General features: G+C 34.3%; 1 protein-coding gene across 2 annotated transcripts in view; it reads left to right on the forward strand.

Annotated features, from left to right (window-relative positions):
- LOC137398829 (patatin-like phospholipase domain-containing protein 7) overlaps positions 1-13,216 on the forward strand; it is a 71,285-nt gene that overhangs the window by 48,415 nt on the left and 9,654 nt on the right. Inside the window, exons 19-22 of one of the 2 annotated variants that reach the window (XM_068085004.1) lie at positions 407-568; positions 2,655-2,875; positions 6,012-6,134; positions 9,648-9,764. In XM_068085004.1, the coding sequence (XP_067941105.1) occupies positions 407-568; positions 2,655-2,875; positions 6,012-6,134; positions 9,648-9,764 (623 nt within the window). Of the gene's footprint in view, positions 1-406; positions 569-2,654; positions 2,876-6,011; positions 6,135-9,647; positions 9,765-9,901; positions 10,019-13,216 lie in introns of both variants that reach the window. The other variant, XM_068085003.1, reaches the window with a different exon arrangement.

The following is a 13,216-nucleotide window of genomic DNA, read 5'->3' on the forward strand; positions in this document are numbered from 1 at the left end:
GTGACTAAATTTACTAAACTGGTCGTAAGTACATACGAGCGGACATATGTCGTGCGTGTATTAACTCGGATGGCAACTGCATTGACCAATGAAATTGAGTCCCTAAGCTGGGTTAAATCTAACATTACTACGTAAAATGTTACATCGATGGTGGCCCTATTATTTCTTGAAGCATACCAAAATGTAAAAATTGACTCGCTGTCAACTGAATTGGCCAATCAGGTGCAAGTATTGCCAAGAAGTTTAGAATAAACACTAGCAACTGAGCATAATACTACTGCATATGCCAAACACTTTAGTCTGAGATCTTATCATGTGCAGCTATCCTTTACTTTGGCTAGATAAAACAGGTTGCCAGTATAGAACCTGCTGCTAGGTCACCAACTTATTCTCTTTTGTGTTTCAGGTGTCCAAACCGAGTCTTCTTGAACAAGTCACCTGACAAGATTCTTTCCTTATATGAGAATGTGACAAAGTGCAAGCCTGACATCAATTCTGATATGTGCAGGATCGCTCGCTTTCTTACTGGCACTGCTATTGGTCTTGTTCTTGGCGGAGGCGGAGCTAGGTATAGCACTACTATTGGCTGGGTTATTCTAGTATTTTCATTTGTCTGCTTTAATGTATGTTAGTCTCTCATTTCCCCCGCAAAAATTGAAACTCCGTGAAACGGAAACTGATAAACTCATATCTAATTAAGTTAGTTTTTAATAATTGTTAGCATTTTTCTCATTCTCTCAAGTTCATGAAACAATTTTGATGGTTGAAGGTCGTTAAAAGGCATGATTGCAACAATCTTCTAAATATACAAACTTCAAAAGCCGTTGTTCGGTGTACAGCTATAGCTATTAAAATCTAGGGATGAAAGATTCACTTCACCCTGGATTTGATCTCAGAACCTCCCCATTTACCAGGCAATAACCTAACTAATTAAGCTACGCGAGACACAATGCATTCATTAGGTGATATGAATCATTATGTCAGATAAAATATGCGCTACACTCTGCGTTAATTGTCGGCTAGTAGTTGTAGTAACGTTTGTTTTTATTCCAAGCAATTGGTTATCTTAAACAAAGTTCTGAAGGTCTTTGCATAAAAGAAAATGATGTGATAATAATCATGTTAGTCTGGTTAGTTGAGTCGATAGTTTGGGTACATTGCAATCATTGGCCCTCGCTACCTACCGCATGCCAAGTAATTATAAGTTATTGCAAAAGCAAATTACTTTTGATTAAAGTAATACTACCTTTTCTGGGATGACTTTTGCTAAATGCATAGACTTTGTCATTGTTTTTACTATTCCTTCAAGGCTATGATTGCAACAGACGATTTGTAAAAGTTGCTTGTGTGTAAATTGTTTGGGATATCGAGTCACCTTTTATTCATCAGTCTGCTTTCAAGTCTATGGAACTAGCAGTTGCTTATGTCTACGCTGAGACAGTTAAAAAAGTATGCAAAAAATCTACAATGAAATGTCATACCATTTCAAGTGTTAATCTGCATGTGATATGTTTCTTTATTTTGACTTGTATATTTGGACCCTAATAGCCGGTATTCCAGCACTGTGTAGGCTGCGTCAGAAAAACTAACGGCCGGAACACCGGCATTCAGATGGCTCCGTTTGCAAAGCTGTTTCTAAGTAACTGTGTAAACCAATCAAATTAATTCTTACCCAGAGCGTTGGACCAGAAATTTCTCTTCCATTTTCAACTTTTTTCAAATATCTTTATCTACTTCCTTCAATATATTAAGAAAATTTTATGAAGCGATATCACAAAAACGTGACTCGTTTGTTGGTAGGTCATTGATGATTGTGATGCAGATGAAGAATTATATAATACAAACTATAATTTTCCAGATCGTTTTGAGTCATAAAACGATAATGAAACTGTAGTTGATGGATGTAATGCTACTGTAAACAACTTTACAAGTTTTTAAAATCGTAGGAGTTTTTATGGTTTAGCATGAAGACCTGTGAAACACTTTTTTTCTTGTTGATGACATTTGCTGTGTATTGCTAGACTTTTTTACTAGTGTTTTATCACATATCATTGCATTATGAGCATATTTAGATATATTTAATGGAAGTTTTAGAACTTGCGATCGTTGGACAAATTGCCCAGGAGTACTGACACACATTGACAAGGACGGGTAGGGTTCAAAGGGTTAAGGTCTTTAGTAAAGTTGAAGGTTTTTGATAAAACAAAAAAATACAAATGTAACAAATCTTGAGATATCGCCAAAATACCGAGGCCACTTCTAATCGGCTGAGAAATTAAAAATGGCTGCTGGCCGAATATTAGTATCTAATGACACTCTGATTGACTATTGATTATTGATTATTGGTAATTAAAAACGTAGAAATAGACAAAGTTAAAAAACTTCTTAGTTACACGAACTTTACACTAAAACTACTAGTTTTTTTATTCATAGTAATTCTACACTCTCTACCAGACTCAGTGTACTACAGTCATTATGTTTCTTCAGTTACGTCTAAAACATAACCTTTTTGAAAAAAGTGAGAAAAAGTATTTACTACAGTCACACCTTTACCAATTTACCACAGATTATACTATAGGAAGAAATGCTCAATGCATCTGTACATGATCTGTCACTATTTCGTAACATGTCGACTTCCTGTTTCTGTGTTACAGAGGAGCATCACAAATAGGCCTAATCAAGGCTATGGTTGAGTGTGGAATTCCCATAGACATGGTCGGTGGCACCTCGATCGGATCGTTTGTTGGCGCCCTCTGGTGTGAAGAGAGAAATCTGACACCAGTGATTCACCGAGCAAGGCAGTGGTTTGGCAATATGAATTCACTCTGGAAGAAAATATATGATCTGACCTACCCTATTACTTCTATGATGACCGGTTTGTTATTTCATTATACGTATTACTCTTTGCAAGGCCTGGGGTACACAAGCTTATGTTGAGCACAGGTATATGCTACATAAGCTTGGTTTACACTCTATCGCCGTTTTTTTTTGGCGTTATTTTTTTGGCGTTCATCATTGACTATCTGCACTGGAGATCGATAGCATCGATGAAGCAACGCCGATACATTGGGAAAGTTTGCAGCAGTCAAACTTACCCGATATTTCACCGAGCATCAACAGCCTGTACAATGTCAACCATTTCGACAACAATAATTCGCGTATAGCTTGATTTATTTATTTTTGTTTATGATCATTGCTGCAGGACTAGTATTTGATTTCAGTCATGCAAAAACAAAGAGGTTTTTTCGTAAAAAATTAATAAGAAAAATGTGAATTCTGTGTCACAGAGTATTTGCTGATGCAAACACGGAAGGGCTTGTGATAGAGTGAACATTGTTATCATCGATGTTCACCGAAGTATTGTGGCATCAACGTTGAGTTACAGCGATATAATGCGAACCAGCCTATAGAAGGCATACACCTTGGGTGCAACCTTGAGATTGCCTCTGATAATCTTTACCATAATAAGATCCGTGTCCACCTGTCCGTAGCCATGCTAAGATCATTAGGAAAAATGATTGCCCCACATGAGAATCGAACCCAAATATTCGGCTTCCCAGCCAAGTTACACTACCATGCTCCTATCCTTCGGTTTTTCGTGACGTCATTTCATCATTGTCGGCCACCTTTATAGACAATTTTATCGTTAAAAACACAAAAGCTTTTGCAATGAATTTTTGAAAACGATGAATTTTTTTGCAATTTTTTTATTATAGTATCAAAACAACACTAAAAAGTACTATTAAATAAAAGAATAACGATCATTTTCTACAAATATGGCAGCTTTTTCGTGAATGAGACCATGTGCAAACGACTTGGTGACGTCAAAAAAATGATGGATAAGAATAGTTGCGCACATACGATACATGACGATCTCTCACAGCGCATGTGTCTGCCTCAGTACTGATCAACCATAATAAGGCCCATGTCGGTTCGTTGCCACTGCTGGATGTTGAAAAAAAATTGCATCACCCAGGAATCAAACTCAGACCAGGCACAACTACTATCTTCACCAACGTTGCTGCTTTTTGGAATAATTGTTTGTATAGTTGTTACATCTGGCAATGCACCCGACTGTCAGGATACTACAAAGACCTATTAACTATACTATTAACTATACTATTACCTATACTATTAACTATACTATCAACTATACTATTAACTATACTATTAACTATACTATTAACTATACTATTAACTATACTATTAACTATACTATCAACTATACTATTAACTATACTATTAACTATACTATCAACTATACTATTAACTATACTATTAACTATACTATTAACTATACTATTACCTATACTATTAACTATACTATTAACTATACTATCAACTATACTATTAACTATACTATTAACTATACTATTAACTATACTATTAACTATACTATTAACTATACTATTAACTATACTATTAACTATACTATTAACTATACTATTAACTATACTATTAACTATACTATTAACTATACTATTAACTATACTATTAACTATACTATCAACTATACTATTAACTATACTATTAACTATACTATTAACTATACTATTAAGTATAGTTAAATAGGTCTATGGGATACTAGCTCAATAATAAAACTCGTTAAGTATCATGAAAGATGCTCTGGTACCTGCTCAGCCAATATTTCAACCTCTGCTACAACAAGGGGTGTGTCTGCCTATCCAAGACCAGGAGGTTAGGATAAAAGATTCGCTGGCGATGGGACTCGAACTCAATACATTTAGCTTCGTAATTAGAAACATTTCTACCGATCAATCGCTTCCCAGCTGTTGCTGAAAATGTCACATAGAAAGGTATGGAAACCCATAGTAAATATCTAATGCAAACACCCTTGGTGAAAATCATCAAAATTTTATATACACTCTGTATATATTAAAATTTAGTAACAAAATAATATGTTAACCTTAGTAACTATAGTTACCTACAGTAACTTCTACCATTACAATGTACTATGTGCAGTATGTACCGTAGGGAGTTCTTACCTTCGAGGCAGGCATATAATGTAAGTGTTGAATTTAACTTCAATGAATGTAGCTTACTAAAAACATACTTCAGTCTAAGTTTGAATGTTTTTTTAACTATTTTACTGAACTTGAACTGCTAAAATTTCATCACATATCTGTTTTTCGTTTTGTTTTCACAAGAACTAATAACAAATAACACTGAACTGGGCGAGATCAAGCATCATATATCTTTTGTTCGTTGTTAGAGGGATTTTGTTGAACAGCACATCGGCATATTTGTAATTCAGACGTAATCAGCACACCGACTGCCAAATTTGAATTTTGAATGAAATTTTTGTTGATATCGCATGACGTAAAATATTTTATATAGACAAAAATTATCGCGTTCTACATCGCAGAGCGAAAAAAAGTTGTATAACAGGCTCATCTTAACCCGTATTCCTGTCTCATTAGCTAATTCTTTTAGCAAAGAACTTGCTTATTGTATCCTAATAAATATCGTACAAAAAGCCATAAACCTCTCATTTTGATAATCCGTTTACTTGTCTGGTGATCATAGAGAATGCTTGATGGAAATTGTTTGATGCATACTACCAATGGGATCATTGTTAATTTCTGGTTGCAATGCCTCTGCATCACTCGCATTTCATTGGCTAGTTTTGTTATAGATAAGCACACTTTTGTCATGTTTAAAAGTTACTAGAGCCCACTATTTTTACAGAATCATGGCTTTTAATGCATGACCTCAGCGGCCACTTTGCAGTCTGTGTTGTGTTAGTAAAAGAAATCCAATATGTATGTAGGATAGCCTTGGTCTGGGAGCTGTTGTAAGGGTGATTACATTGCAACTGGCTCAAAACTTGGGTGTTGGAAGTTTTTTTAGAGAACCAGTCAAAATTTCAAAGCGTATAACTGAACAGCATTTTTTACGTTGCTATGCTTAGGCAGAATGCCTCTGTTCAACCTTTAAGGCGTTGGCAATGAACATTGCTGCCCTAAAGGCCCTCTATTGCATGCTCCCAGGGTACTCATTCAATCGGAGTCTGGAAGATGTGTTCGGTGACGTACAGATTGAGGATCTATGGATTCCTTACTTCAACATTACCACAGACATCACTGCTAGCAAGATGAGAGTCCACACTAGTGGTCAGTCTTTCTTTTATATGTCTATGAGGGTTCCGTTTATTGATACATTACCACTTTAATGTAGTTCACCTGTCCTTGGTTATGTTACGTCAATCATTTCTAGGTCTATGGCATTACCATGGATTGGTGGAAAGCTCTTCTGATGTTGACTAAAAGCTGGTCTGATACATCTATGGTTTTACTAATAATGTTATCTACACATAGCATTAACAGGCAATGTTCTCAAAATGATTTTGTCTAGGCCCATGTAGGATAGGGCTGCCAGTTTTAGGGTATTGGGAGTTGTGCTCACCATGGTAAGAAAAATGAAATCAGGAATTTTAGTGTCTTGCTCCTACTCCACCGCTAATGAAATTCACTGATCACACACTAAACAATCTCAGCAATTGGTAATCGAGTTTTTTTCATAGACGCTCTTCGTGATTTCACCTGACTAAATTACTTGATACGGAAATTTTATAAATTTTGTGCATTATTAATTTTTTTTCACATTTGGACCGTCATGGGAGATAACTCTAGAGTCATTTACTTGTCTGCTCCAGTCTTGTAGGTTGTTATCTCCACCGGTTAGCAAAGGGTCATCTTGTGTCGCGAGAGCTTCCTGTATGAACAAGCTAAATAAAAAGTTTCCCTTCATGGCCAATCAAAAGTGGCAAAAGGAAACAACTATCTATATGTCACTCCACCAGCTTGTGTGATTATATAATGGAAAGATTTGGTTAAATTTTAAATTTTCTACATAATAGAAAAATAAACCTAATAAAAAACTGAATAACTTGAACAAGAAAATATGACAGCAAAATAACTGTTCTAATATCCGATTTGCATGACACTAGGTTATTATAAGGATTCAATTTACTAATTTTTTTAATACTTTTATTTACTGGTACACTTGGATGCTATATAACTTCTTGCTATATAGCATTCTTGCTATATATTGCTTCTGCTATACTGCTTCTTAGCAAATGTTTACAAAAATGGACAGTTTTTATAGCTTCAAGGGAGCTGAAAAAATAGATTCTAATAGCTGACAAAAATTAAAAAAATTATCAACTTTTAAATTAAATTAAAGGTATTAAATTTTGTTGGCTTTTAACAATAATGATATAATACTGCTCATTTTGGATACACATCAGGACATCGGTGTGAGATTACAACAATAATTGTAGTAATGTTTGTTTACATTCCAAGTGTTCGGTGATTTTAAACAAAGTTCTGAAGGTCTTTGAATAAAAGAAAACGATGTGATAATAATCATGTTAGTCTGGTTAGTTGAGTCGATAGTCTGGGTGCATTACAACAATTCATTCACATGTATCATTGGGCCTCTCTACCTACTGCATTGATTGTAAATTATTGCAAAAGGAATTTACTTCGGATTTGAGTAATGTTACCTTTTCTGTAATGATTTTCGCTAAACGCACAGACTTTGTCATTTTCGCTTTTCTTTTAAAGCTACGATTGCAACTGACAATTTTGTGAGTGACTTCGGAGTTGTTCATGACAAAACCTCTTCATGTAAATTGTTTGAGTGTTCAAGTTTCATTAACCTTCGATTTTTCTCAGCAATCATGCTGTAATGACTAAATAGATTTTTTCACAGCCAACCTACTAATAGATGATAGTGATTGTTGCTAGCGATTAAATTTTGTTTAGCGTAACTATTTAGAAAAGGAGTTTATTTTTAAAAATAAATGACTATAGCAAGTGTTTTTATTCTATTTTATTATATAGATATATGTATGTATATATAAATATATATAAATCTACAATATATATATTTGTATATATTAATTATACATTTATAAATATATATTTATATATTATATATATTTATGATATATACTATATTGTATATACTATATACACTATAGATGCTAATAAATAAATATATATATACGTTGTTATATGTATATGATATATATTTATTATATATATTTTCTATATATGTATTTATTATACATTTATACATATATGTTTATATATACTTGTTATATTGCTCAAGGGAGCAATTAATCTCTCACCGTGAACTCAAGATTACAAGAGGCTGTCAGCTTTGTCTCCGGTCACTATATATCGATTGGGGGGTCACGTGTCTCCTTAGCCTGTCTGGACAAGCTGTTGTTTTTGCGTAGTTGTCCCCCGTCGAGCGGCGAGCAACAACAGCTTGTCACAAGACGTACTGCACCTGATTCATCAGCTGCACTTATAGGGAGTTGTTCTCTTCCGTCTACGCGGCTTGGCCGCGATGTTATGTCGGTCGCCCCATTGGTAATCGTAACGGATTTCACGCAAAAATTTATGTAGAAAAACAAACAAGATTACAACGTTTAACCAAAGACCAGTTTCTGTGATAAACTTTAGTAGAACTTAAGAATAAAATAAACTCAAAATAAAATCCATAAGAGCAAATAAAACTGACTGATACAAAAATAGAAATAAAACTGGCTGAGCGCACAAATAACGACATGTTTAGTCGCTGTTGTTGCCTAAGTTCTCAAATTCTAATAAAGTTTACTGCAGAGAGGGGTCGCCAGTTAAACTTTCTTATCTTAATTTTTCTACATAAATTTTTGCGTGAAATCCGTTATGATTACCAATGGAGCGACCGAAATAACATCGCAGCCGAGCCGCGTAGACGGAAGAGAACAACTCCTTATAAGTGCAGCTGATGCATCAGGTGCAGTACGTCTTGTGACAAGCTGTTGTTGCTCGCCGCTCGACGGGGGGACAACTACGCAAAAACAACAGCTTGTCAAGACAGGCTAGTGTCTCCTAGACGTCTAAGCCGTAGCCGTTACTTCCAGTAGCTATAACTTCTAGCAGTCTATTTAGCCTGTGGTTCTTTATTCCTGAACGTGTTACAGTATGAATATATAACAATATTTATTATATATATATTTTCTATATATGTATTTATTATATATATATATTTATACATTTATATATATTTATTATATATATATTTGTATATAGATAAAATATAATGTGAAGTTTAACCCTTTTCACATCTCAGAAAACTTGAAACAGCCTGATACAAGGAGATGAATTATTGGCTCTCCGCTATTGGCTAATAATAATTATTGGCTCTCCGCTATGGGCTAATAACACTAAGTGAAACTGTTTCAATTATATATTGCTTTTTACCAACATAGTAGTGAGTCACACATTAAATATTCTTTCCTAGTTGAGTGGATGCTACCCTAGTATGTCTTAGTCTTCTGTTGCAATAAGTACAATATACAGTGAATGTCAGTGGAGATTATTAGGGTTTAGCTGATAGAAATACGGGCTTTCCAATGAAAATTTATTGGTTTAAAATATTTTGAAAACTTGTTTAGCAAAAGTTGAAGTTCATTTGCTTTATTTTGTTAATTTTGTCTAGTCACAGTGTCTGTCTGTCTGTCTGTCTATTCATTGTATTGCTTTCAAATTGTACTCCCTTAGCCGCTCTGTTTCTATAATGGCCACAGAAATGAAGTTGATATAATGGGGAGTTGTGCATACCTACAGGAGATTTATGGAGGCTTGTGAGAGCTAGCATGACATTTCCCACTCTCTTTCCACCCATGTGTGATCCTAGTGATGGTCATCTCCTCGTCGATGGCTGTTTTGTCAACAACTGCCCAGGTTTGAGTCGCAGCTGTCCCATGATTTAAATCACGGGATTCCCATGATTTATGTCATGGAAATCCCGAGGTGTGAGTCATGGGTATCCCTAGTGCTTCCAGCCTTTTGTTATCCTTTCAGTTCTTACTGTTTGGCAGGCGATTTGTGGAGATATGTGAGGTCGAGCATGAGTTTAGCAGGTTATCTCCCTCCGTTGTGCGACCCCAAAGATGGACATTTGCTGCTCGATGGAGGCTACGTTAATAATGTTCCAGGTAATTAGGTCAGACATGCCAAGTTAGGTAATTTATGATGGTATGTTTTGAGTCGCTGTGCATCACTGACAGTATCACCTATGCTTCACTCACTAGTTTTAGTTCCCTGGGTCACCTTGAAATATTTATCACTGCCAATATCTTGGCCACTGACATTATTTAGGTCAGCCCTGCTTCATCCACTAATATTTAGTTATGCTATGCATTGAAGCTCTTAGAGAAACTGATATCTATGTTAGGTAAAACACTCATAGCCCATATTTAGGTCAGTATTGTAGCATCAACTAATAATCAGATCAGCTATGATTATCAAGTCATGAGCTTTAGAGTATCTCTGTGTCGTTGACTACCAATATCTCTTACTGACAACCCTGACAGGTGCATCATAAAAGGTACCACTGAATGTTGGAAGCTATCATCTCTTTCGCTACCAAATTAATTTATTTACTAAGATATAATGGCAGATTTGGTAAAACCTAATATTTGACGAGAACACATTCAGATCGCCATAATTTTTAAACCACATGGTCTACAAAAACTTGTAATACCAACTTAGTCAGCATAAAATATTACCATGAAAATTCCCACAAATGTGATGCACAATGAACTCGAACGCTTTTTTGGCTATTTTCAAGTCAAACGAGTTATCAATATTATTACAGCTTATGGCATTATTATTAATGCTAAAAATAAAATAATCACTCTCAGTAGTACTACTGTTCAATTAAAATCGTCCACGTCCATCGATCTATAATTAGTGAAGCCTCCATTGCTGTAATGCGTCGGACACTACTGGTCATTGCTAAAAAGAAGTAATGCGTCTGACACTACTGGTCATTGCTAAAAAGAAGTGATGCGTCTGACACTACTGGTCATTGCTAAAAAGAAGTAATGCGTCTGACACTACTGGTCATTGCTAAAAAGAAGTAATGCGTCTGACACTACTGGTCATTGCTAAAAAGAAGTAATGCGTCCGACACTACTGGTCATTGCTAAATAAAAATGGCAATAAGAAATAAAGTTTTTGCAAAGTGAAACTACACTCACGATTGGTTGCAAAGATATTTTGTATTGGCTCCACGCAGGCATATGATGGTTTCCTTTGGTTAAGGTACAGATACAATAGGCTATCAGAAAGTTTTTACTATATTCGTACGGCTATCAGAAAGTTTATAATATATTTGTGAGGCTATCAGAAAGTTTATAATATATTTGTGAGACTATCAGAAAGTTTATAATATATTTGCGAGACTATCAGAAAGTTTATAATATATTTGCGAGACTATCAGAAAGTTTATAATATATTTGCGAGACTATCAGAAAGTTTATAATATATTTGTGAGACTATCAGAGAGTTTATAATATATTTGTGAGACTATCAGAAAGTTTATAATATATTTGTGAGACTATCAGAAAGTTTATAATATATTTGTGAGACTATCAGAGAGTTTATAATATATTTGCGAGACTATCAGCAAGTTTATAATTTATTTGCAAGACTATCAGAAAGTTTATAATATATTTGTGAGGCTATCAGAAAGTTTATAATATATTTGCGAGACTATCAGAGAGTTTATAATATATTTGTGAGACTATCAGAAAGTTTATAATATATTTGCGAGACTATCAGAAAGTTTATAATATATTTGTGAGACTATCAGAAAGTTTATAATATATTTGCGAGACTATCAGAAAGTTTATAATATATTTGCGAGACTATCAGAAAGTTTATAATATATTTGCGAGACTATCAGAAAGTTTATAATATATTTGCGAGACTATCAGAAAGTTTATAATATATTTGCGAGACTATCAGAAAGTTTATAATATATTTGTGAGACTATCAGAAAGTTTATAATATATTTGCGAGACTATCAGAAAGTTTATAATATATTTGTGAGACTATCAGAAAGTTTATAATATATTTGTGAGACTATCAGAAAGTTTATAATATATTTGTGAGACTATCAGAAAGTTTTTGTTTTTTTTTTCATTTATGATTGTTTTTAATGTTTAAGGTGACCTGACTGCCAGGATGTTTCAAAATTAAAATCGTCAAAACTTGTGATGAAAACGCTCAGATCAATTGAAAGTGCGATTATGAAGTTTATAGTTGCAAAAAGTCTGACAGAATAAAGATGTGTAGCGCTGCAACTTGAATACAATAGCCGATACCAGCTAGTGACATCATTTTGCACGTATCTTCTTGTGAGCATTTTAATCATGATCAAGTTTTGTCAATTTTAATCTTGAAACATCCTGACAATCAGATCACCTCAAACATTAAAAACAATCATAAATGAAAAAAAAAACTTTCTGATAAAACCTACTAAATTTAATAAAATTTAAATATTTAAATAAAATCTCCAAAAATTTGTGAAAGTTCATATTTAATTAACTAATTAATTAACTAATTTAGTTAATTAACTACTGAATAATCAGAAATGTTTTGTACGCAGCCTACTGACGCCGAGCTGCACGACTCGTGGTAGAAAAAGAGTTCCACTTCCATAATGTCAGTGGTTCTCATTCATCATCATACATGCAAACAGTTTCATAGATCTATGGATAGAAATACTCTATGAGCCGTACACATCTATTAGCATGATCCTTTGACTTACTATATCATTAATCCTTAGCTACTAATTCTATGGTATTAAATGCTGATAACTCTATGAATAGACAGCAGCATGGCAAATTCCTATCAGCTAGCTCATGGCCTGCTGCCGCTTCAACTCTGTTTCTCACTATCTCCACAGATTGTCTCTCTTCTCTTGAGTAAGTGGAGTGCGTGTACATCTACCTAGGCTAGTAGTTTGAAGTTTTTGGGTTTTTAAAACAAAACAGTTATGCCCTTTGTACATGATAAAGCACTCTTTAGGTTGTGTATTTGATAGGCTCGTTACTTCAGTCTTTGTTCAGGCTGTAAGGCTCAGCATTCTACAATTTTTTTTGTTTTTTCTTGTAAACTTCGTTGATCTAATTTAAAATTTGCATGTGTATGTTGATTATAATTGACATTGGATTCTGATTGGATGCATGTTTAAGACAATTCATTGAGTGATTGACATATTCTTGACATTTTTTCCAAGAAAATATTTGGGACACGCCCAAACAAGTAATTAGTTTTTTACTGACTACATTTAGATTCTAAATTCTTCATGATAAGAGAGTTTTACCAGGTTCAATAGGGTCAAA

This window comes from Watersipora subatra, chromosome 6 (genome assembly GCF_963576615.1).
Source record: "Watersipora subatra chromosome 6, tzWatSuba1.1, whole genome shotgun sequence".
NCBI lineage: Eukaryota > Metazoa > Bryozoa > Gymnolaemata > Cheilostomatida > Watersiporidae > Watersipora > Watersipora subatra.